The sequence below is a fragment of the Ochlerotatus camptorhynchus genome, unplaced genomic scaffold (assembly GCF_037179485.1).
Source record: "Ochlerotatus camptorhynchus isolate MF236.1 unplaced genomic scaffold, CSIRO-AGI_Acam_v1.1 ptg000062l, whole genome shotgun sequence".
In the NCBI taxonomy this organism is placed as follows: domain Eukaryota; kingdom Metazoa; phylum Arthropoda; class Insecta; order Diptera; family Culicidae; genus Ochlerotatus; species Ochlerotatus camptorhynchus.
The window spans coordinates 3,188,384-3,215,281 of NW_027040552.1; the positions used below are offsets into that span (position 1 = coordinate 3,188,384).

Below are 26,898 nucleotides of genomic sequence, written 5' to 3' on the forward strand. Positions count from 1 at the left end.
ACATTCTTCGAATCGTTGAGACCCTCACTCGCCCCCATGACTCTTGTGCGTGACTGCGTGAAATAACCTATATCTTCGGTTCGCTGGTGAGCACCCCTTCATCATCATAATCATCATCATTGGGGTGATCATGGAATTGGTACCTAAATTAATTAGTGGATTCATGAAACGATGAGAGATGATACAGACCGTGCCAAACTGTTCTCGGTAGCTCATGACTGATAGATACGCGGGAATTTATAGCATGTGTCAGCTCGCACAGCGGAAGCAACTTTCCGGATACTTTGGCCGGTTTGGATGCTTGAAAAGGCAATTTGATGCTAATTTGAAAGTAGCGTTTTGAGCTAAATAAAAGAATGAATATTTACACGACTTGAAGGGCCTTTCTTTGGTTATAAAGAATTCCGTTTCGATAGCTAGGACGAATTGGGTAAATGACGACTTTGTCATTATCTTTCTTATTATCTTCGGGTTGCAAATGCTTATGACGTGACATCGTTTGGCCTAAATTAAGCGTTCAATTTACTCCCTAAAGATAATAGGCAAAGGAATTGACAAAGCTGCTGAATATTTAAGTGACGATTGTGTACCGCAAAAAATACTTAGATGCCGAAAACGATTCGACACAAACCCGTTGGTATTACTATGGGAAAACTGATATTTTTGTTCGTCCATCGATTTGCCATAATGTTTTACGCAAGGGAAAAGTCAGCTGTACTGAAAGCAAATAATAATTATTACTCAAAATTGATCAAAGCAGTCTAGCTTTTTGTCAACAAATACAAACCTCCAATGAAAAATCGAAAAAAATTGTACCAGATTACTTGAAGGTGAGGGGCACGCAGAATCTATACTTGGATGCGTGTTACTCAAATCGTTAGCAGGTTCATGGTTGTAATTATGGACTTTAAATTGTACTTATACGTAATTAACGTACTCAAACTAAGTACAGAAGCATTTAACTGTACTTTCAGCATAGAGGTAACTCTAAGACCGGAAGGTCCCGAAGAAACGTGCTCAACTTTTTGGCTCAGCTCTGGTACTATCTTCGGTCCCAAGCTAATCGATGCACCCCTCGAAACATAGGAAAATCCACGAACCCCCTAGGGGAAGTACAACTTGTTCTGAAGTAATATTTGGTGTAAAAATTGCTCAAATAGGTAGAATATAGTTTTTAGTATAAATATTAATGCTATTAACTGTCAAGCGAAAAGCTAAATAGTAAAAAATAAAATAACAGTGTAGCTTTGACGCATACACTCAATGACGTTTCACCATTGTTGTTTATGTTTAACTGCAGCTTTCTGTTTTATCATTTTTGCCTAGATGTTCGTTTTCGATAGCTTTGATCGTTTTTGGCTTCGGCTTTTGATGATAAAAACGGCACTGAACGTTCCCCCCGCAGAAAATTTCTCCAAACTGCAGGCTCATGGCGAATCGAGCGCAATACGACCACGGAACCATCACTCTGGGACTCCGTTTACAGGGGCGGCGCAAGCAGTCAATTCTCGTTCCATCGGAGGACAGCACATTGGTTTGCAGACGATGAAGAATTCGTGGAAATTAATTACTATTTCATGGAAACGGAAGCACGGCCGGTTATGTACACTGAGTTTCAATTAGATTGGCAGAACATAGTTGCATTGCTTTTCAGTGAAGACCGATGACTGTTTCATTGATAGACGTTTTTTTTAGAAAAATTAATCCTCAGTAGACGTGTTTTTGACGTAGGACTACGTCTTTCATTTCTATTCTTTGTAAAAACCGAAAATGTAATATGAAACAAAATTATGAAAGATTTTGAACATTAATAACTCAGCTGCTCCTGGACCAATTTCAATAATTTTATCACCAATCGATCAGAAATATTTCTACTCATATATAGTAATGCTTCCAACTGATGAATTGCAACGAGAAGTTATTGAAAAAGTGGTAATGTCAAGCATTGTCCAATGTACAAATAAAAAGTGATAATTTTATCACTGTTAAACGTTCTTCCCAAACCCAGTCGTCATAATCGAGTACCACTTGGTTGCACATCATTCTGCCTTAACCTGAAAAGATATAAAACAGCACTGCTGTATGGCATCAGCCCCTCGATTCTTTGCTCAACTGTTGAGCTGTTCAATCCGTATTTTCGCTTGAGTTCTCGTTTCGATTTTATTTCGTTTTGAGCTGTCGTGTTGCGCCGTGGAAGTGTCACCTCCATCTCGCGTTCTGGGCAGTTTACTTGAACTTGCAAACACGAAACAAATGATGCGTAAACGTGCCAATGAGACAGCAGCGGGCCCTTCAAAGAAGGTGCTAATCAAGCCCAGCGCGTCGTAGGATGACGCCGGAAAACGGGTACTGCAAGCCAACTAGTATGCAGTACTCCCGGAAGAAAATGGCGATGGTGACGCCATTCCCATTGCTAAAAGAGAGAGGATTCCCCCTATTTTCACGCCGGTGAAGGATGTTGCCAAGCTGGGTGCCGAACTCGCAAAACACAAGCTGCTGCCTCGCTTCAAGCTTTGCAGCATCGGTACCAAAATCATGTGCTCCAGCCTGGAGGAGTACAAACAAATAGGATGTTTCCTGAAGGACAACAACGTGGACTTCTTCACGCATGATCTGCCATCGAGCAAGCCACTGAAGGTGGTTTTGTGTGGATTACCATCGTTCGAGGCGACTGCCGTTAGATCAGAGCTGGAGTGGCTTGGGCTAAAACCTGAGGTCGATGAACCGGCGTTTCAACAACAATACCAGCTTCAGTGACCAGTTGTTTCTGGTGCACTTCACGAAGGGATCCACCAGTCTTGCGGCTCTGAGATCCAAAATCCGGGACCTGTTTCAGGTCATCATCAGTTGCGGACATTGCAAACCCCAACATCGTGATGTTCCGCAGTGTATGAACTGCCTCTCCTATGGCCATGGCACCAAAAACTGCCATATGAAGACAAACTGCGGCAAGTGTGCTGGAACCCACTCAACTGCGTCCTGTGAGCAAGTTGACGACATCGAGCCAACGTGTGTCAACTGCGGTGGAAACCACCAAGCCTCCCAAGCGAGTGGAGTTCATGAATATCCGTCGGAAGGCTATAATCAACAACCAGGTCGGTCGTCTAGCCCCGCTTCCGTTCACCAACCAACAAGCCAATCCTGCGAGTATTCATATGTTTCCCAACAGTCGGACAGTTCAGCATCGTCTCGCTGCTGCTGCGGCCCAGCCAAATCCAGGTCCATTCACCGCCCCTGCTTTATCATACGCTGGTGCTGTCTCAGGTGAACCTGTCAACGATTCTCCGTTCACCTCGGAGGAACTTGTGACGCTCGTGGACGAGGTCATGCAAGACTCGATCTGAACAGCTACACGCTGCCCTGTCCCTTGTCACTAAGTATGGACCGTGAAGCCATCAAGATCGTGAATTGGAATACTTGCTCCTTGAAGAGCAAAACATCGAGTTTGTTGACTTTCTCAACGAACGGCACATCGACATAGCCGTCATCACCGAAACTCACTTGAAGCCCGAACTGAACGTCTTCCTTCCCGACTTTCGGCTCGTAAGGCTTGACCGCATCAGCTCCAGGGGAGGGGGAGTGGCCATCGCTACGAGACGGAACATGAGCTGCCGGCTACTACCAAGCTTCCAGCTGAAAATTATCGAAGCCGTCGGAGTTGAGGTGAGCACATCACTTGGTCCAATCACCATCATCGCGGTCTACTGCCCCAAGCAAACCAACATTAGGGACGGCTCGGCCGCAGACCTTCAAAAATACATTATCAAGCTAACACGACGGCGGCAAAATTTCGTCATCGCTGGTGACCTGAACGCCAAGCATCAAGCCTGGGGCAATAGTCGGCGACACCAGAACGGCACAATCTTGTACAACGATCTGTAGGAAGCCCACTACAACATCTTTTGTCCGGACACTCCCACCCGGTTGAGTCAATCCGGAGCTCATGCCACCATCAACATCTTCATCAGCAACATTGGCGATAACATCTCTCAACCTATCGCCTATCAGGAACTGAGCTCGGACCAATATCCGGTGTTGGCCGAAGTAGGTTCCTCGGCCAATAGGTTTCAAGTTTCCCAGCGAAATTACCATCGTGTCAACTGGCAGCAGTATCAGCGCTGTGTGGGCACAGCAATCGATTACGACGTCCTACCGGAGTCGTTCGAAGAAGTCGATCAGTGTCTGCCAGGGAGCAACACGTACCAGCATCCAGACAGGTGAGTCATACTCTGAACCTTGACAGCCCAACCAAAAATCTTATCAGACTCCGTAACACCATTCGTAGGCAGTTTCAGCCTTCTGGGTTGCCCCACTTGACGACCAATGTCAATAGTCTAACCAAAATGATCCAGGCCAGGATGGTGGAACTCTGAAATAACGATTTTGCCAACAAGATTCGCTCTCTCCCAGATTGTGCAAAACCATTTTGGAACATGACCCCTCCGCTTTCCTCTGTTGACCAGAATACCGCTAAGTGCCCATCGTGTACGGATGTTCATGGACTACATACGTGTCCAGCCTTCCTGAAAATGTCGCTGTCCAGCAGGGAGTCGTTTCTACGAGCACAGTCACTCTGCCGAAACTGTCTCAAGCGAGGACATCTAGCTCGAGATTGCTCGTCAAAGTTCTCGTGTCGCAACTGCAAGGCTCGACACCACACACTGCTGTGCTTCAAGGGCGAAGGAAGAAGCAGTAGGAATGGATCACCCGAGAAAACCAATTTGGGTAATAGTGGCAACTGGAACGACTCGAGTTCTGATCCCAAGGCAGTGAATGCAGCATCGGTCGAGACAGCATCGGTCGAGACAGCATCGGTCGAGACAGCATCGGTCGAGACAGCATCGGTCGAGACAGCATCGGTCGAGACAGCATCGGTCGAGACAGCATCGGTCGAGACAGCATCGGTCGAGACAGCATCGTCAAACACGGCGCAGCTTCCGACATCGCAGGTACTTCTGGCTACAGCAGTTGTTGTGATCGAGGACAGCCAGGGTTCTCGCTATCCGGCACGTGCGCTATTAGATTCCGGGTCGGAATGCAACTTCATGTCTGAAAGTCTGAGTCAGTTGATGAAGGTTGCTAGCCAGAAGGTCGATATTTCAATATTGGGCATCGGACAATCCGGAACGAGGGTCAAGCGAAAGATTCAAGCCGTCGTCAAGTCTCGAGTCTCGTCGTACTCTAGACCGATGGATTTTCTCGTCTTGCCGAAGGTCACAGCTTGTCTGCCTACTTCTACAGTGCAGGCAAATGGATGGGACATACCGGCAGACATCGAACTGGCAGATCCAGAATTCTTCCGCTCGAGAAAGGTCGACTTGGTCATGGGCATCCAAGCTTTCTTCAGCTTCTTCCCATCCGGAAGGGAGGTTCCACTGGGAACCGGTCTGCCAGTACTCACCCAATCAGTTTTCGGATGGATAGTGACAGGCGAGGTCGCTACATCAAATCATGGTGCGAGATATTCATGCAACATGTCGGTATCGAGCAATCTGGAGGAGCTAATGGCACGGTTTTGGTCCTGCGAAGAAGCCGTCAGCAAGTTATCTCCGGACGAGATGCGCTGCGAAAAGCAATTCGAGTGCACAGTCGAACGGAATTCGGATGGCCGATACAGCGTTACTCTCCCTAAGAACGACAATGTTTTAGCGGAACTTGGCGAATCGAGAGACATCGCGCTACGACGTCTTCGAGCTGTGGAACGGCGACTTGTAAAGGATCCAGACCTTCAGAAGCAATACTTCAACTTCATGATCGAATATTTCGAGCTCGGTCACATGAGAAGAGTGGACGATAATGAGGAGGGGACAGTCAAACGATGTTTCCTGCCACATCATCCCGTAATCAAGGAGTCAAGCACCACGACCAAGGTAAGGGTGGTCTTCGATGCTTCGTGTAAGACGTCTTCTGGGATTTCGCTGAACGATGCCCTCTATGCTGGACCAGTGGTACAACAGGACTTACGGTCAATTGTTCTCCGCAGTCGTACACGTCAGGTGATGGTTGTAGCCGACGTTGAGAAGATGTTCCGACAGATTTTGACGAACTTGATCGAACACGGGCAATGTCTGCAATGGGACGAACCACTACCTGGAACGGGGGGTGAAGAATGCCGAGCATTTCACAAGCAAATTCCTGCACTGAACATGCTTCGCATACAACGGTGTGTCATAGCACCAACAGCGGTGTCCGTGCAATACCACTGCTTCTCAGATGCATCAATTCTCGCTTACGGTGCGACGATCTACGTTCGGAGTGAACGACAAGATGGTTCGGTTTCGGTGCACCTTCTGACCTCGAAATCAAAGGTAGCACCTCTCAAGGTACAATAACTACCACGGTTGGAGCTATGTGGTGCTTTTCTAGCTGCTCAGCTTTGGGAAAAGGTAGCGGAATCTCTGAAGGCAGACGGCAGCGTTAACTTCTGGTCGGACTCAACCTGTGTTCTCCACTGGATTCGCTCTTCTCCAGGAACGTGGACCACTTTCGTGGCGAACAGCCACGCCAAAATTCGGGAAGCACCAATCCCGCTGACCTAATTTCACGCGGAATCGCTCCGAAAGATATTCTCGAGAACGACTTATGGTGGCATGGGGCCCTGGTTAGAGGATCCTTCCGAAGAATGGCCGAAAGGAGCTGGAAACCCACCAGAAGAAGAGTTAGAACGACGACGCAATGTGGTGGTTTGCGCTTCGTCGATGGAAAGAGAATTCGTTTCGGATTACTTAGTGAAGTTCTAGGCTAATTCGCACAACAGCTTACTGGCTACGTTTCATGGACAACTTACGGTGTCCGGACCCATCCCCCAAGTAACATTGCAGCTTTTATCGAGGTTTTTTAGCATTTTACATGTCTAAATCATGGTCTACAGAACCCTCATAAAACCAAAATTGTTACTTGGGCCTACTCATAACCCCAGTTGAAAAGGCCAATGCTCTTGGCCAACATGTTGTGATTTCACATAAGCTTGGTCAAACCATGGTGAGCCCCCATAAGCCTGCCGTACTGGAGGCAACGACTAGAGTCGCTGACACCCCCGTAGTAGTGCATGATCATAGTAGAATATCGGCTGATGAGGTGTTAGCAGTTATTAGAAGCACTAAAACATGAAGGCCGCGGGTATGGATGGTGTAGTCAACCTCGAGTTGAAAAACTTGAGTATTGATTTTCTTCAACCATCTTACCGATATCTTCAACAAATGCTTGGAGCTTGACTACTTCCCTGCATGCTGGAAGTTATCCAAAGTGATTTCAATACGCAAGCCTGGCAAAGATCCGACCAGTACCAAAAGCTATCGCCCCATCAGCCTCTTATCCTCCATCTCGAAGCTGTTCGAAAAGTTGATACTCAGCCGTCTGCTGGTGTTTTCAAATGATAATAACATCTTTCCCAAAGAGCGATTCGGGTTTAGAAAAGGCCACTCTACCATCCACCAACTCGCATGGGTTACTAACATCATCAAGCGGAACAAGTCCGTTTCCAATACATCTGCCATGGCATTGTTGGACGTCGATAAGGCGTTCGAAAATTTCTGGCATGATGGCCTAGTGTACAAGCTGCATCGATACAACTTTCCGATCTACCTCGTGAAGATCATCAAAAACTACTTGTCGGGCAGATCATTCCAGGTTTTCTTAAACAATACACCTTCTGATACATTCAACGTTGATGCAGGGGTCCCTTAGGGTAGCCTGCTTGGGGCTATCCTATTCAACATTTTCCCGTCAGACGTTCCTCTCCTGTCGGGTGGTGGTATCATGTGAATGTTCGCAGATCACACCTTTATCATCTATAAGGGTCGAGTGATCCGTGCTCTGGCGAGTAAACTACAATCAGGACTGGATGTTCTGTCCGACTATTTCAAGAGCTGGAAGATTTGTATCAATGCAGCTAAAACACAAACCATTCTGTTTCCAGCCTCGAATTCACCTCGGCTTGTTCCGCCTGCTAACGTCAAAATCCATCTTGATAGCACTGCCATTGAATGGTCGAGTGAAGTAGTCTACCTTGGTCTCACCCTCGATAGCAAATTGCTATTCCGATCCCATGCGGACAAGACATCCACCAAGTGTAACATCTCGATCAGGTCGCTCTACCCTCTGATAAACAGGAAGTCCACCCTGTCCCTCAAAAACAAGCTTGCTGTCCACAAACAGATCATGCTGCCGGCTATTGAATATGGTATGGCAATCTGGGAGAGTTGTGCTAAGTGCCATCACCTAAAGCTTCAGAGGATCCAAAACAAGATCCTCAGAATGATCCTCAACAGTTCACCGCGAACTCGTAATTCTGAGATTCACCGCCTGGCCGGTCTTCAAACACTCGAGGAGTGAAAGACGTCCACGCTGGAAAGGTTCAGAGTCGCCTGTCTGCGGTCAAACCACCAGATCATTCGTGATTTGGCAACCTAGTTTAACTAGTTAGGTAGATTTCAGTGCTCAAGTATATTGGTTATCAAATTTTTAAATTCAAACGAAAACAATCCCATAAAAGGGTATCCTGTAAATTAGTGCTAAACGCAATCATCACATTAGAATAACCTATTAAATAGAACAAAGATGAAGAGCCAAAGGCTAACAAATTGAAATGTTAAACCAAATGTTGAAACGTAAAAAAAACCAGAAAATAAACGTAAATTTTACTATGGCATCAGCTCATTTTCGCTTCGGTGGTCAATAACAGCAGCAGTAGGAAGGTGGTGGCTAGTCCACTCTTCCACACCCAACAAGCAACAATTGGTCGTTGCACAGGAGGAAAAGGTCCTGGTAAAGGAGGTGCCAAGCGTCATCGCAAAATTCATCGAGATAACCGCCATCGGTCGTCTGGCTCGCCGTGGTGATGTCAAACGTATCTCCGGTCTGATCTACAAGGTGTGCTGAAGGTGTTCCTGGAAAGTGAGATCCGTGATGCTGTCACCTACACTAAACACGCCAAGTGTAAGCGGCCATGGATGTCATCTACGCTTTGAGGCGACAGAGACACACTCTGTACGGTTTCGGAGGTTAAATCATCACCAATTTTAGCAACTAAACGGCCCTCTTCAGGGCCACCAAGCTTATTACAGTAAAGAGTGGGAATAGAATGCATCTGCCTGTTTGTCCATATTCAGAACCACACGCCCCCAACGACTACACAAAATGTTCATGTAAAGGGCGAACACGAAATTATTGCGACACCGAAAATGTCATGCCAATTTTCTTATAATGTTTAGAATCAAACCAAAATTTTAGGGTAGTTTTATACATATATTTACTTCAAAAATCAAAAGAAAAATTAATCGATGGAGCCTTGAGTGTAAAATTGAACGCATTTTCGCTTGATGCCCTCCATCAAAGTCTTTACAGTGTCATCCGGTACCAGTTTCTCAGTTTTTTTTTCCATTTTCTTAACATGTCCTTCTCGTCTTTGGCTGTCTTCTTGCTCTTCCGAAGTTCCCGCTTCATTATTGCCCAGTACTGCTCCACCGGGCGCAGCTCCGGACAGTTTGGCGGATTCATGTCCTTTGGAACAAAATGGACAGAATTGGCCTCATACCACTCCAGGACACTTTTAGAAAAGTGGCATGATGCCAAATCTGGCCAAAATAGCGGAGCTTCGTCGTGCTGCTGCAAGAACGGCAAAAGGCGCTTCTCGAGGCACTCAGATTTGTAGATCTCGCCATTTACTGTGCCCTTTGTCACGAAAGGGTCACTCCTCAGTCCGCAAGAGCAGATGGCCTGCCAAATGAGATATTTGGAGGCGAACTTCGACATTTTCTTCTTCTTAAATTTGTCGTCCACATCGAACTTGCTCTTGCCGGTGAAAAACTCCAACCCCGGAATTTGCTTAAAATCGGCTTTTATATACGTTTCGTCGTCCATCACACAGCAGCCATATTTTGTCAGCATCTTCTCGTAGAGCTTCCGTGCCCGAGTTTTAGCCGTCGATTGTTGCCGCTCATCGCGGTTTGGGAAGTTCTGTACCATTCTGACGTAGCTCTGCGACATGCCGATCTTTTTAGCCAAATCACGGCTTGAGACGTTGGAATTTGCTTTAATCATCCGCTTCACCTTTCCCTCCGTCTTTTTGTTCTCCGGTCCCGGTTTTCTTTCAGCTCCTTTGCCGTGGTCCAACGTCAACCGCTCCTGGAACCGCTTCAACACTCTGGAGACGGTTGAATGGTTAATGTTCAACATTTTTCCCAACTGCCGGTGCGACAGGTCAGGAAATTCCAGGTGTTTGGAAAGAATTTGTTCTCTCAACTCGCGTTGGTTCACCTCCATTTTCGTTGAATCGAAAAACACGACTTCGAGTTTGACAGACGCCCATTGTCGTTCAATTCAAGCTGTCTTGGAAAGCGCAACTGCTATTGACGAGGTTATTGTCTTGGGAGACTACAATTTACCTGGTATCTCGTGGCAACCATCCCATAGCGGTTTTCTGTATCCGGATCCAGAACGATCAGTGTTCCATTGTGGAGCCACTATGCTTCTTGATAGCTACAGTACGTCTACGTTATCGCAAATCAATCATGTAGTCAATGAGAACAACCGCAGCTTGGACCTTTGTTTCGTCAGTTCTCAGGATGTCGCTCCATTCATCTCCTGTGCACCCGCTCCACTAGTGAAACCTACTCCACATCACCTTCCTTTGATTGTGACTGTGGAGAGCAAGTTACTTCACGATTTCGACGAAACGCCCGTTGCTGTTTCCTACGATTTTCGAAAAGCAGATTACCGCAGCATCTCAGACTTGCTCTCCAGCTTGGACTGGGAAAACATCCTCGATCATCACGATGTTGAGGTAGCCGCAAGAACGTTTTCACACATTTTGGCGTATACTATCGACAGACATGTCCCGAAGATAAGTCACCAGAAAACAGCTCATCATCCATGGCAGACTAAGGAGCTCCGTAGGCTGAAATCTACTAAAAGAGCTGCACTACGCAAATACACCAAGTACCGTACGTTCAAATTAAAATGCTATTATGTTCGACTAAACCATCAATTCAAACGGATCAGTCGCCAAAGCTATTCGCGATATCAGCAGGGAATTCAGCGCAGGATGAGATCACATCCGAAATCCTTTTGGAACTATGTAAAGGAGTAGCGAAAGGAATCCGGTCTTCCATCGTCCATGGTGTTCAATGGCGAAGTGGGATCCACAAATCAGGAGATTTGCCGACTCTTCTCTCTCAAATTTACCGATGTTTTCACTGACGAGAGCCTATCTGACGAATATGTTAACCTCGCAGCAAGCAACGTTCCAATGCACGGCGATACATTAAATGGCATCGACATCAACGATATGACTATATTAAGAGCTGCTTCCAAGCTGAAATCTTCTTGCAACCCTGGACCCGATGGAATCCCGTCCGTTTTTCTCAAGAAGAATATCGATAGTGTATTGACTCCGCTCTGTCACGTGTTCCAATTATCGCTTCGCTGTGGTATTTTTTCCTTCTTGCTGGAAGTTTGCTCACATGTTTCCTGTTCACAAAAAAGGAAACAAACGAGATGTTAACAACTATCGTGGAATTACCTCACTGAGCACCGTATCGAAGCTTTTTGAACTAGTCATAATGGAACCGCTACTTTCTCACTGCAAGCATGTTTTGAGTGATGATCAGCATGGCTTCATGTCAGGTCGTTCCACCACCACCAATCTGCTATGCCTCACATCTTATGTAACTGATAGCATGGTTGACCGAGCTCAAACGGATGTGATTTATACCGATCTGTCAGCAGCGTTCGATAAGCTAAACCATGCTATTGCTATTGCTAAACTAGACAGACATGGGATCAATGGTAACCTATTACAATGGTTTCGATCGTATGTAACCGGTCGCCAACTGATGGTTGCCATAGGCGATTACCGATCTAATACTTATCCTGCTACATCGGGGATACCCCAGGGTAGCCACCTTGGACCTTTGATCTTCCTGCTCTACTTCAACGATGTGAATTATGTGCTTAACGGACCTCGACTATCGTATGCTGACGATCTAAAAATCTACCTTCGGATTCGTTCCATTGCCGACTGTCACTTTCTTCAAGGCCAGCTTCATGCTTTTGCTGACTGGTGCACCTTGAACCGAATGGAAGTTAACCCGGCGAAATGCTCAGTAATCTCCTTTTCTCGGATAAAAGAACCAATCATCTTCAACTACAACCTATTGGGTTCAGCAATTGAACGAGTGAGCCACGTGAAGGATTTGGGAGTCATTTTGGATTCGCAACTCACATATAAGCAGCATATTTCGTATGTCGTTGATAAAGCTTCCAGAACACTAGGCTTTATCTTTAGAATAACCAAAAACTTTACTGATATTTATTGCCTGAAGTCATTGTACTCCTCACTGGTCCGATCAGTCCTTGAATATTGTTCAGCAGTTTGGAATCCAAGCTACAACAATAATGTTGAAAGAGTCGAATCAGTCCAGCACAGATTCTTAGGCATCGCCCTTCGGCGATTGCCTTGGAGAGATCCTTTCCGTTTGCCTTGCTATGAAAGCCGATGTCAGCTGATTGGTTTGGAAACTCTTTCGACCCGAAGAGACGCTGCAAGGGCTTTACTTGTTGCCGATACATTGCAAGGGAGAATCGATTGTCCTACTATCCTCGAAAAAATCGATTTGAATGTACGACCACGTGCACTAAGAAACAGTCTTATGCTGAGACTTCCCTTTCGTCGCACGAACTACGGAATGAATGGAGCAATAAACGGACTGCAGCGAGTTTTCAACAGAGTTGCCTCAGTGTTCGATTTTCACGTACCACGTCAGACGCTTCGCCGTAGTTTCACCTCGATATTTTCGGGCACAGGTAACCGTGAATAGCAGTGTAATGTTTAAGTTTTAAGCACAGACAATCATGTTGTTTTTTGTATTACTTAACATCATTGGGGCTTATTGAAGCCTGTTGATGGAATCAATTAAATAAATAAATAGATAAATCGACCAACAATTGAGACAGCATGTACACAATACACATCAATGAGAAAGTGTGCACAATTTGGTTGATTTTTACCCAATGGTAAAAAAGTTATGCCCTGTTGAATGTGTCGCAATAATTTCGTGTTCGCCCTTTAACCAAACTTGGACAAATTACTTTGATCGATTCTCTTCATCAACTTTCTCTTTGAATCGCCACGGCTGGAAGCAACACTCTAGCATCTAATTTGACGAAGACGGCCATTTTTGAAGCCGATTTATTTACGAAAGAAAGAGTCGATGAAGAGAATCGATCAATGTAGATAGAGCCTATTGAAAACTGACGCGAGATTTGTTTTACGTGCTGAGCACCAATGCTACCGACGCCAGGGAAGCAGCTCCCACACCTGGACCATACCTATCGACCCATCAACTCAAACGGGGACGGCTTTACTTCCCGACGGAAGGCGTGATCACAGATGTTATGCCTCAGAACATCCCGACGGCGCTGACTGGGATTGAAACCAGGTCTGCTGGTTGAGAGGCAATCACGCTTACCACTACACTACTGGTGCCGCTAGGAAGAGTTTTTGAGAGACGTCATTTGTATTTCCTAACAGATTTCGGAAATTCGGAAAATTCCTACAAAGTTGGGTGTACTTCTACGTTTCTCGTTGATTTTCTTCGATGTTCTGCGTTCGAAATTTCTTTCATACACACAAAAATTTTCCGATCTCGTCGAGTCATCTTATCTTAACTTGGAGTTTCTGTTTATTATACGGTTCCAGACATGCTTTATATTGAATTGAAAGGTTATAAATAATATAACTAAACATTGATAAATATTGGTCATTAGTCCCAACAGTCCCATATTATGCGGAATCAATATTTATATGGGACTGTTATATGAATAGCGGCAGTACACATATTAGTTCCACTATGAACCTGGAATCCACAGGTACATTAAATTCGGTTGTGCAGTTTTTTTTAAGATTGCATTGATTCGAAAGTAGTCCACTAAAGGTAAAGGACCCATTATTGACAAATTAACCCTTCAGCAAATTCAATGTCATTTATTTTCCGGATTAAAACGTCGCACGTACTAAAAACACAAACACACCGTAATACTGTTCCGGTGTTTATGGCTACAAAAGCATTGCTGCAGACGCTTAATCCCTTTGCTTTGCTATGAAGAAAACGGGAGATGACTTTGAATTTGTTTTCCCTACCGACCGCAACCGCACCAAAGTCAAAGCGGAGTAGGCCGAGACGGAAAATTAAACACGACCTTCATCGGAGTGCTAGGAAAAAGCTCAAGAATGATACATAGGTACCTAATCTACGGTTTTAGTGATTTACTGCCGAAAGCGAGCTAGAGAAGAATCCCTTTTTTCGATGAAGCCGGATAGTAAAAACTTAATGGCAGATTTTAATTATGTTCTGCATACCTTTGTTTGTGACGGAAACCGTTGTTCAAGTCCGTTAGACGATCGTAAAATAATTCCTTGCACTCCAAAAAATATATGACGCTGAAATGAAAATCCGACTCTCAAATATAAAAAAATTACAACTCTGTGGTGATTTTCAAATTGCCAATTTACACAAAGACAAAAATGACCCTCAATCTGGTTTACGGCCACCTGCAGATGTAATTGAAAATAGATTTACATTCAAAATGAACAGGGAAACGACCCGGTGTTTTGTTACAATATATCTGTAATATGGATAAAGAAATCTTGTAAATTTCCCGGCAAGTAAACGAGTCAACCTTAGACTGATTTTTTAAAAGGTAATTATCCAAACAGATAATTACCAGAATTGACAATTGGTCAAAAGCATTTTTGTCTGCCTGACAATTTACCGAATGCACAATTAGGCGAATAAGCAATTTGACAATACGTTAATTGGCCAATTGAATAATTAATCAAATTTAATTTGGTCAAATGGGTACATAATGGACGTATGAGCAATTAATCGAAATGGGCGTTTTTCCATGTTATTGATTCAAAATGCTGTCACATGGTAGCTCTTTTTCATGAGTGGCAATTGTGCGCATTGCAGCTAACATATATATTCTTCTTCGGGTATTGATGAGATTTGCGCAGAGGACCACCTCAAATACAAGACGAGACAACTTGGGTATAGATTTGGTTCCAGTCTCTGCTTGGTTGATTATGAGTTTTACAATTGGTTTAATTCTGAGCAGTGCGTGCAAAATTACTACAGGTGTACCAACCGGTCAGCACTCGTGTTTAATTCAGATACCATAGGGACGTAATTTGTGAATAGTACCGTCCCAATGACGCGTTCATCTAGATATAATTGATAAATAGCAGATGTTTAGCGATGGGCCCAATCTTAGATCCATAGGCCAACATTAGAGCCATTTCCCCTATTTGAAATGTCGTTTCACATTCAAAAAGTGATGTCCTATTATTATTCGAATTACCGATTAATCGATTAACGAACCGAAAAGTAAGCTATTTTTAATCGGTTCTATCATGCCTATATACCGTATGCGCGATAATGTTTGCACCATGGTACAAATAAGGTTCCCGTTTTACCTGTGCATACAATGCCTTGGTTTTCTTTGCATGCACGTAACCTATAGCTCATACCGTAGTAGGCTGTGCATAAAAGAAAATGATTTACTTAGTTTGACAGTTGCACCATAACGAAATGGCAGCATATTCGTGATTTGTTCCACACGCAAATGTCGCAAAAAGACATTTCAATCGCCGTGGGAGTGTCCCGGTGGACCGTCAAAAGGGGTTTAGACCGAGAAAAGAAAGGACAACTATCCGCGAAGGTGACCATAGGTCGTCCAAGGTCAGCTCGGGTTCCGAGGGTTATCGCTGCTATCAAAAGGAAGATGAATCCAGGAAGGTGAATCCAGTGCGTTCAATAAGGAAAATGGCAAAGAAACACGGGATCGATGACTTTACGGCACGGAAGACCGTAACGGAAGATTGCGGGACGAAGTCGAGGGTACGGAAAAAAACTCACATGATTACCAACCGCATCCGGGAGCTGCGAGTCGAACGATGCAAGAAAATCTTGAACTTCCTTAAGCGAAAAAATTCGGTAATCCTATTCACCGACGAGAGCATGTTTACCATCGATCCCGTATCAAATTCCAGAACCGAACGGTATATTAGTTCTCTTCCGGTAAAAGACGTGGCCGACGAGCACAAGAACGTGTATCTGATCAAGCATCCTGCTAGCGTTATGGTGTTTGGATTGGTGGCTTCCGATGGCAAAAAAAATGGACCCGGTGTTCATTCCAGAAGGCGACAAGGTCAACACGGAGGTCTACATCGGGATTTTAGGTATGTTCTTCCGTGGATCAAAGAACAGTATGGTCCGAAGCCAAATGTTGTATTTCAACAAGATGGGGCTCCGTGCCACACCTCGAACCGCACTCAGAAGTGGTTGCAGGAACATCTTCCGTTCTGGGCAAAGGATATGTGGCCGCCATCCAGCCCCGATCTTAATCCGCTGGATTACTCAATACGGCGTGTCATAAAGACCAAGGCCTGTTCTAAACGCTACCCAGACTACATAATTAGAACCTGCCGTGCATTCCGGAAGCGTGTGGAGGCCGTAATTGCAGAAAGTAGAAACTCGATCGATGATTAACATTAACATAGACTCTGAGACCCCCTTTGAATAAATAAAAAAAAAATTAATTTTGACATTGCTCAATGATGCAAACATTATCACGCATACGGTAAGCATTAACATCTCCAGAGAATCATCACCCATAAATTCAAACATCATCTGCACTCTCATTGGTGAAAAAAATGGTTTTCTGAAAACGGCTTCAATTTATCTGGCCGCTAATAGGCGAATCCATTAGAAATCAAGCGATCGTTTCAGCCTCTGGTGGTGAATAAGGGAACCAACAAAAGAGTGATGAGGGCTTAAAAAATCACCGTGAAGCATAGGAAGAGGAAAATGTTTTTACCTTTTCTGATTAATTTATCCATCGCAGGTGCTTCTAATCATCATACACATGGAACATTTTGTATTCAGTATCGATTTTGGAGTGATCCGGCTGGTTCTTCTACATATTTTTATTAAGAAAAGTGAAAATTAATAAAACTACCCCAGCGGTTATGATCTTCCGGATTTTTAATGTGGTGTTATTTGAGCTGTAAAACCGTTCAAATATGTGAAAAATAATAAAATAAGACCCCTCCCGATGGAAATATGCAACAGACGCATAACAATATGCGTTAATTTGATATGTAAAAATTGTAATTTGAATGTAAACAAACGGTTTGGTTGACGTTTCCCCTCATAATCGCCTAGCGCACTCAACGTTGGTGGTGCACAGAGTCGTTGTTATAAAAGAGCCTGAATTTATAAAGAGGCGACATCTTATCCATTTGACAGGTCTTCTGCTCGATTGGAATGACTTTTCCTATGACTTTGACAGACAATCGATTGTTCCAATTTTGACACTTCGTCTCTTTATTAATTCAGGCTCTTTAGTCTCTTTATAAATTCAGTCTCTTTAGTTGTTATAATAAGAGTCCCACCAAGGGAAAATGTTGCGAACAAGCAGCACTGTTTGAGATTTATTTTTCGTCACAGTAAACGGCAACTAGATTTTTTGCGTTAGCATCGGATGACTTTCATTCAGAAGTCAGGCATAATATTTGATAACGGCACAAAAGCATTTGTAAACAAACTTTCTAAGGCCCTTTACACGCGAACCAAAGTACACCCACGCAAACCAATACCAGTTTCAGAAAGATGATAGTTGCCCCTATCCGATGATGATGTTGGTTTGCGTGGGCGTACTTTGGTTCGCGTGTAAAGGGTTTTAGAATATTTGTTTACAAATGCTTTTGTGCCGTTATCAAATGTTATGTCTGAAGTGAAAAATTTCATGTCGATAAAGAAGCTTCTGGGAGACAAAAACAATTATAGAACCTGAAAAAGGTTCGAACAAGTGCTTGTTATAACTTATAAATACCACAATGTACTAAATGCAGCGAAGAAATGTTTTTCATCTAAAATTACTAAAATATTGTCAGCAATGAATGCAATACTTGTTGTTCACTGGCTTTGGGAACAATGATGTTTATTTACTTTGCTTGTTTGGTACCCCGCTTGACAGTTCGATTGGTACTTCTGGCTTCACTCTTGGCGGGACTCTTATTATAACATCGACCTTGGTGGTGCATAGAAACAGCCTATACGTAGAGGCAATTGTAAAGAGCATATACTAAGAGCATCTCCACCGCTAGTTCTCATTTCGGTCGTTAAATGAAGCCCCGAATCGGTCTCTATATAAGTTTCGAAACCCGTCGTAACCCGATTTCCCACCGCTCGGTTGGCATAATTAAAGAAACTCAAATCCCCACCGCAGGTTGTCAAATCATCAACTTGTTCGGATTTGTTTACTTTTGCTTTCGGTGTTTGAGGTTAGTGTCTGGCTTTGTTGCTGCTGTTCGGAGCTTTTCTAATTTTTGGAACTACCGGCAGTGCAGGACCGAAAAACATGTGAAATGTTTGCTAAACGGTATCCAGCGTGATACAGAAGCAAAGACAGAACCATATTGGAACTCTGGCTTCTTCTGAAAAAGTCATCGTTGATCCGATGCGGATTTATGTGCAACTGCTCGGCGATGGTTGCGAAAGAACTGGAAACATCGAATCTGCTCCCGGTGGAAGGTGCTCACCCACTGGAAGTGCATCCTGCGGAACGTGACGCTGGACACAGTCAGCGATTAAACAGGATGCGATTCATCCAGCCATCGATCCATCAAGAAGACGACGGAGCTGAAGAACAAGAGGAAATGGAGGATCCTGCAGCTCCGGAAGATATTAATCAAGTGGTTGATGGTCAGGATCCGGATGATGTTAGCATCGTTGATGGGGGCGATTTTTCGGACGATCCTTTGAGCAATTCATCCGAAAACGGTCTGGATGATTTGTTGAGATTTTGTTTACTTTTGCTCTCGATGTAGTTCTGTTGCTGTTGCTACTGTTCGACGGATTTCGTTTCGTCTGGTCAGAAATTCCCGTTCAACTCGTTTCTGTTCGGATACATCAGTACAGATAGCTGATTCGTCCCCGTTAGAAAGCAGATCCCCACAGGACATTCCAAGATGAATCCCAACAGGGAACCCAAAAGCGAATCCCGATAGGGAATATAGGAGATGACCCCGATACCAAATCGCAATGCGGATCCCGAAATCAAGAACGGATGGCGACAGGAAATTCAAAACAGGATCCCGTAAAAGAAACAATGTGGATCTGAAGGCGGAACCCGATAAAAAATTTCAACGATGATCCCGACAGGGAATGTGAAGGCGGATCCCGACGGGGAATGTGAAGGCGGATCCCGACAGGGAAACCGATGAGAAATCCGCATACCGATCTCAATCGGGACCCGTATTCAGTTTCCCCATCGGGATCCGTATTCGGTTTCCCCATCGGGATCCTTTTACGGAATCCCAATCGGGACCCGTATTCAGTTTCCCCATCGGGATCCGTATTCGGTTTCCCCGTCGGGATCCGTATTCGGTTTTCCCATCAGGATACGTATTAAGTTTCCCCATCGGGATCCGTATTCGGTTTCCCCATCGGGATCCGTCTACGGAATCCCCATCGGGATCCGTATTCGGTTTCCCCATTGGGACCCGTATTCGGTTTTCCCATCGGGATCCGTATTCGGTTTTCCATTGGGACCCGTATTCGGTTTTCCCATCGGGATCCGTATTCGGTTTCCCTATCGGGATTCGTATTCGGTTTTCCCATCGGGATCCGTCTACGGAATCCCCATCAAGACCTGTATTCGGTTTCCCCATCGGGATCCGTATTCGGTTTCCCCATCGTTAACCGTATTCGGTTTCCCCATCAGGATACGTATTCGGTTTCCCCATCGGGACCCGTATTCGGTTTCCCCATCGGGATCCGCATTCAGTTTCCCCATCGGGAACCGTATTCGGTTTCCCCATCAGGATCCGTATTCGGTTTCCTCATCGGGATCCGTCTACGGAATCCCCATCAGGATACGTATTCGGTTTCCCCATCGGGATCCGTCTACGGAATCCCCTTCGGGATCCGTATTCGGTTTCCCCATTGGGACCCGTATTCGGTTTCCTTATCGGGATCCGTATTCGGTTTACCCATCAGGATACGTATTCGGTTTCCCCATCGGGATCCGTATTCGGTTTCCCCATCGGGATCCGTCTACAGAATCCCCATCGGGATCCGTATTCGGTTTCCCCATTGGGACCCGTATTCGGTTTCCCCATCAGGATACGTATTCGGTTTCCTCATCGCGATCCGTATACGGAATCCCCATCGGGATCCGTATTCGGTTTCCCCATCGGGATCCGTATTCGGTTTCCCCGTCAGGATACGTATTCGGTTTCCCCATCGTTATCCGTATTCGGTTTCCTCATCGGGATCCGTCTACGGAATCCCCATCAGGATACGTATTCGGTTTCCCCATCGGGATCCGTATTCGGTTTCCCCATCGGGATCCGTCTACAGAATCCCCTTCGGGATCCGTATTCGGTTTCCACATCGGGAACCGTATTCGGTTTCCTCATCGGGATCCGTATACGGAATCCCCATCGGGATCCGTATTCGGTTTCCACATCGGGAACCGTATTCGGTTTCCCCATCAGGATCCGTATTCGGTTTCCTCATCGGGATCCGTCTACGGAATCCCCATCGGGATCCGTATTCGGTTTCCCCATCGGGATCCGTATTCGGTTTCCCCGTCAGGATACGTATTCGGTTTCCCCATCGTTATCCGTATTCGGTTTCCTCATCGGGATCCGTCTACGGAATCCCCATCAGGATACGTATTCGGTTTCCCCATTGGGACCCGTATTCGGTTTCCCCATCAGGATACGTATTCGGTTTCCTCATCGGGATCCGTATTCGGTTTACCCATCAGGATACGTATTCGGTTTCCCCATCGGGATCCTTTTACGGAACCCGTCATCGGGATCCGTCTAAGGAACCCGTCATCGGGATCCGTCTACGGAACCCAAAATCGGGATCCGTCTACGGAACCCGTCAACGGGCTCCGTTTACGGAACCCGTCATCGGGACCCGTCATCGGGATCCGTCTATGGAATCCGTCATCGGATTTCCATCGAGGTCCACTTTCAATTTATTTTTGCTTTTAGTAAACACATTCACTAACCTGCAAAGAGATCCGGCTTCAAACTCCCCGCCGGGATCCAGCTTCTGACTCTCTACCGGGATTCGGCTTCGGACCTAAAAAACATAATTACATTATATTACATTAATTCACATTTACTTACCTGAAAAACATCGAAAACTCGCGACGGACACATTATCGGCACTTTCCCGGTCGAATTCATCAAAAAAACCAAACTTTTCCCACTGCGAAAAAAAAACTGTACACGGCCAATGAGATCAACGCAAATTTCAGTGCAGTATACTCAATATTGAAAAAAGTGCAGGATGAGTAAATTTGCCGCATGTTTTCCTGTGCAAAACCTAAAAAATCTGCAATAAAATTAGGAAAATTGACGAAAATCCAGAGAATCCAATCTTTACTTTTTTATATTCGGAAAAAAATTCCTGGAAAAACCTGGAAAACATGAGGGAAATTAACTCAAAACTGAGTTCCTGCACTTTTTGCGATTTATGAGTGAACTTAACTCAAATTTGGGTCGTTCTCATTTGTCGTGTAGTGCTGACTCAGGACAAAACAAACTTTGCATGCGGAGAGGGACCGAGGGACAACAATTTACATCGTGATGAACTTTGATTCTAATGTAACGTTAGGTTGTGTTGTCATTGGATGTATTCTGATGTCAAATTTTACATCGTCAAGACGTTTGATTCTGATGTAACGTTTGAGGCTAATGTATTTTTATGTACTTGGACGTCACACTGAAGTCTGAATACATTAAGGGTACAGCAAGACACGTTAAAATTTAATGTATTGAAGATGTCTGCTGATGTTTCCTACATTACAATTTCTATTCGGGGAGAGATTTGAATTACAGTATGCTAAGTTGAAGGTTATATATGTTGTATATATGGAATATACTGATATCAAAAATTCATGCAAGCGTTTGTAACCGTTATGTTACAAAGGTTCAATACAATATTTTAAATTTACACCATGCGATCGAGCATTGCAGTAAATCTGTGCAACACTTGCGGTGAAACCCACTGGGCAGACGATACGGCCATGCTTAGCGGCTGGTTGCTGAGTAAGGCGATCATGGCCGCGGCAAAATCGTGACACGTAGTCACGGGGGTTCTGCGATGCTTAAAGAACGGCCATCGTTCACTTTATCTCAGGCGAGCGTGTAGACCAGAAGTGTCTGTGGAATACATTTTAACAGAATACCAAGTGCGAGTAGTCAATGAAGGTGAAGTATAAATTACCACTTCAGCTGATTCAGGTAAAGTCTAAGCCTTCCTCGAAAAGCAGAATTTCCCTTCCCGGTTCGACAGAGGGCGGCCTTGCCGTCGTCGACCGGCTTCGCCAGAAGGAAGCGCCTGTGCATCGGAACCATCTCCACAAACCGCTATACCAGCCCCGGTTAAGCCAACCCGCCATTGCACTACAGCCGACGTTCGGTCAGCCTTGCTTCATCTGCCATTGCCGGAATTGTACCGGAATTTCATCGAGCGGTGGTACCGCCATCTTGCCGACAAGATCGACCTTTCATCGTCAGCCATCGACAGAATCATTCCGGAACCGTCATCGTCGTCAAGAGTATGTGCCAGAAAATCGATCATAACACCACACGATCCGCACTATCGTTAAATGGGAAAAAATACAGTGTTTAAGTTGATCCGCGCTGTGTTTCAGACCATTTGAAAGCTTGAGTGCCTTTTAGTCCGTGTAGCCCCTCCAGTTTGCCCAGTAGTGCGCCAACTCTGAGACTCAGTTTTCAAGGAGTCTCGTGCTGCTGAGTTGTTGTCGAGCAGAACATTAGTTTTGCGTTCAATGGTTATGACCATTTTTAAAAGTGACAGTTATTCCGGATCACCCTGTAGTTTATGAACAGCCCCTTTTATGAACTAAGAAGCTGCCAATAAACTTTGTGAGCATTATAGTAGGGGGCGGATTGACAAGTGTCTACGGACCATATCTATTTGAGTTTTCAGAGAGGTTCCAAAATCCCTCATAATACTGTTTACGTAGTTTATAAATACACACTTAGAAAAAATCATGTAAATTTAGGTGCTATGAGAGTGACATATGCGAGCGACAATTTTGACATCAATTTGAGTCATAACAGACGCGAAACATAGCTCAATCAAACGTTCTTCTCGTCGAGCAACGAAATGTTCAGTCTCGGAGCACTTAATATGACATGACATGCTTCTTTACGTCTCATGTTTTATGTCAAAAACGGATTCCGTCACGTGTGAAATTAGTTATTTCTAAGTGTGTAGCTCCTAAGTTGATTAAGTAGAAAACATAGGACGATGACTGTTGCGTCTTTTTGTCTGTGTTAAATTTATGTATATTATGGTATAGTAAATTTCGGAAAAATGGGTTAGTTTTAAATAAGCTAAATAAATTACACTCTACACAGTTCCCAAATAGCTCCTAAGTTGATTAAGCCGAAAACATAGGAAAATGACTATTGCGTCTTTTGTCTGTGTTAAATTTTTGTTGGTATAGTTAATTTCAGAAAAATGGATAAAGCAATGCCTTTAAACAATAACAGTCCAAAAAATTTCTTTAGCATAATTTTAGCTTATTGAAGCTTCTAAGGAAACATGTCAAATTTCATTTTCTACGACACTCCTGAAAAAACTGAAGGTGAAAATATTTCCCAGGCGACAACGGATTGTCTACACTGCCTCTTGCTTCTTCTACATCTACGCGTCTACGAAGTCGAGATCAACAAAGACCCCACCGCCGACGACGTGCACATAAATTATGGAATTTAATTAAATCCATATCGTATCGCACGCTCATCCTTTCAAGCATAATGGCACACACTATATAGGCAGAGAAACACACCAATAACCAACGGAAGGAGCTAATTCTCACAGAAGCTTGGCTTCCACGCAAAAATTTGCACCACAAAACAGACCCACGCTTTTCGCTCGAACAAGAATACGATGCGGATTTTCCCGACTATAAAAGACAGCGAACACAAAAACTTTATCTATGCTTATTCTGCACAAATCTAATCGTCACCCTTAAACCTTGAACCACAAGATGTACCGCTTTACTCATCCTGAAATCCATTGTATCCTCATTCCAGATATACTGCAAAAGAGGTAAACGTTTAACAGAGTCTTTGAATTGTTGAGAAAAACAGAACCCATTTTCAAATTATCAAAACAAAATACAAAATACCAAAAAACCCGCAACCCAAACACCCCGATCAGGTGAGAAGTTCTAATAAGCATTTTCTTTCACATTTTTCCACTGCAAATCTCGGCACATCCCGCCTGTTTCCCCTGTTGTTGTTGTTCTTGTTGATGGTAAACTAAAATGAATAGTCACAACAGTTCTGACATGGCGACTGTGCTGCTTTCGATGATGATGAGTTGCTAGTGAATCCCGATCCTGTTGACTAACACGTCGTTTCCGTCCAACATAAGCCACTGTGTAGTACCTGCCTTCACCACTCCGTAGTGCGCACTTCCGTCCCCTTTAAGTAGACAATCAACCAACCAACCAACCAACCAACAACAAGTAAATATGTATCCATCTCACCCGCTCAGGAATGTCAAAAATGTGCAAATTAGAACGCTTATCTCACCGGAGGAATTTGCGGACACGCTGAACTTTCCGGCTTTATGGCTATGTAACCTCCACCACTGAAAAGTCCTTCATTTGAAAATGTTTGTTATGCAAATGAAGTTCCTAACAAACTCATCCGAGTATGGATCTAACACAATGTATTGGACCAACACAGGGGAGCTGCTTCCGACCAGCTACTTCGAATAATTAAACCGCTTTCCTCTGACATGATGCTTCCGATACACCGACCGGCACTCCGGCTCTGCTCGAAATGAATGAAAGCAACCTCACCTGATCGCACTTTTAATTCTCTCGGAAATATAAATAGCTGAATTTTTATCACCAAATTTTTGCACTTCAATCGAGGATCCTTCAATTTCTGCTTCATGACACCTAAGTTCATTTTATTGTTTTGGGAAAATTATCAATAGACGCTTAGTAGGCGTAGAACAAATTTCAACTTATGTTTGTAAATACGGTGGTGAATATCCGAAATACGAACAAATTTTATGAGGTTTCGGGTTCTTAAATGATATTAGATAGAGGTAACATCCGTATTTTCTCCAATTCAGCAGCACAGGTTTTAATATAGTTTAAGCAAAAGTGATGGAAATCGAGAATGATGGCAATTCTAAGACTAATAAGCCCTCACTAAAGAACCAAATTACACTCAAACACAATTCAGTTCATTCTAATTCAATGACACGAAATAAGTCTAATCCAACGCAAAACTAACAACCCATTCGCCACCTAATGAGTTTCATACATCACAATACATAACGCTAATTTGTCACCATCAGGCGTGCGAGGGAGAACATCGTATTCTAATTGTATGCGATGATACGAAACATGCTTCATGCTTTTATTATTAGCTTGGTCAAGTCCTATCTGGTCCAATTGAATCGTAGAGCACGGGTGCTGCTCAGCCATTTGTGGCCCAGCTCTCTCGCCAGTCGTTTGTTTGTGATTAAAAGCTGCACAACGGAAAGAGGAGAATCATTTCCCAGTTCTGTAATTTTTCACTACCATAATTTATGCGCACATTTCTGCACCCCATCGGGAATACTCAGAGGGAAATGTACATTAGACTGATGCAAAATTTGAAATTTTCGCTCCACAGTGCTTAAACGGTTCCAAATTACCCTCCCAAAATTTTGAACTACTTTAGTAAGAAACTGACTTGGCACAAACCATTTCAAGTTTATATGGGAATTACTATGGAAATTACTATGGGAAAACTTATGTTTTTTTTCATATGTAGGGGAAACGCTCCTATAGCTGCGGAACGTTAGAAGCGTTAGGTTCCTATTGTTGTGTACCGAGTCTCCATACACAACTATAGGAACCTAACGCTTCTAACGTACCGCAACTATAGGAGCGTTTACCCTATCTAATAATTCACCACATCACTATGATTTTAAAAATGAAAGCAGTGATTGCAGCAAACTTGTTGAAAACCACTTTTCAATCAAATGCAAGGAACAAAAGTTATTAATGATTCAAGTCACTGATGTCTTATGATTATGCTCATTCAACTGTTCAGCAGGCAACATTGGTGTTTTTGGTGCGAAGAATAGAGCACAAATATCATGGCTACTATGTCACGCTACAGAATACAGTGTTGCCCACAGAACAGCTGCTTAATCATGCCATAAGATTATCAATCTCTTAAATAATTAATAGCAATTTAATTTGACATTTGGCTGAGAAACTATATTGCGTAAATTTGTAGCTTACAAAAATTCCCGTAAGAATAGTTATAGAAATTTTCGAAAAAGCAATATGGAAAATGGGTAGAAGATAATGAACAAAAAGTTTGGTTTTCCCATAGTAATTTCCATATAAACTTCGAATAGTTTGTCCCTAGTCAGTTTCTTACCAAATGAGTTTAAATTTTGGGAGGCTAATCAGGACCTGATTTGAAACCGTTTGAGCACTGTGGAGCGAAAATTTCAAATTTTGCATCAGTTTAATGTACATGGATTGAGTTTTTGTTGCTTTCGAAAGTTGTTAGGTCATAGAAGTGTTATGCCTTTAAGAACTTCTAGTATATGTACTTCCATTATACGCAGGGTTGCCAAGTATCCTGATTTGTTGGGCCAATCCTGAGAAAATGGTGAACCCCTAATTTATCCTGATTTTTTCATAATCATCATCATCATAATCATCATTTTGTCATAATTGCCTACATCCCCCGCCCCCGCCTTCTCTGCACTTTAAAAATGTGCGATTGAAGGCGTACTTTGCATTGAGTGT

The 26,898-nt window shown here is 43.9% G+C and overlaps 1 protein-coding gene across 8 annotated transcripts in view; it reads left to right on the forward strand.

Annotated features, from left to right (window-relative positions):
* The window catches only part of LOC135717661 (solute carrier family 35 member F3), a 272,141-nt gene that overhangs the window by 200,463 nt on the left and 44,780 nt on the right, over positions 1-26,898 (forward strand). The window contains exons 12-13 of one of the 8 annotated variants that reach the window (XM_065239851.1): positions 24,158-24,173; positions 24,399-24,467. The exons of 6 other annotated variants lie outside the window; for them this stretch is intronic. In XM_065239851.1, coding sequence (XP_065095923.1) covers positions 24,158-24,173; positions 24,399-24,439 — 57 coding nt within the window. In that variant the 3' untranslated portion in view covers positions 24,440-24,467. Of the gene's footprint in view, positions 1-24,157; positions 24,174-24,398; positions 24,468-26,898 lie in introns of those variants that run through there. One more of the 8 variants, XM_065239857.1, reaches the window with a different exon arrangement.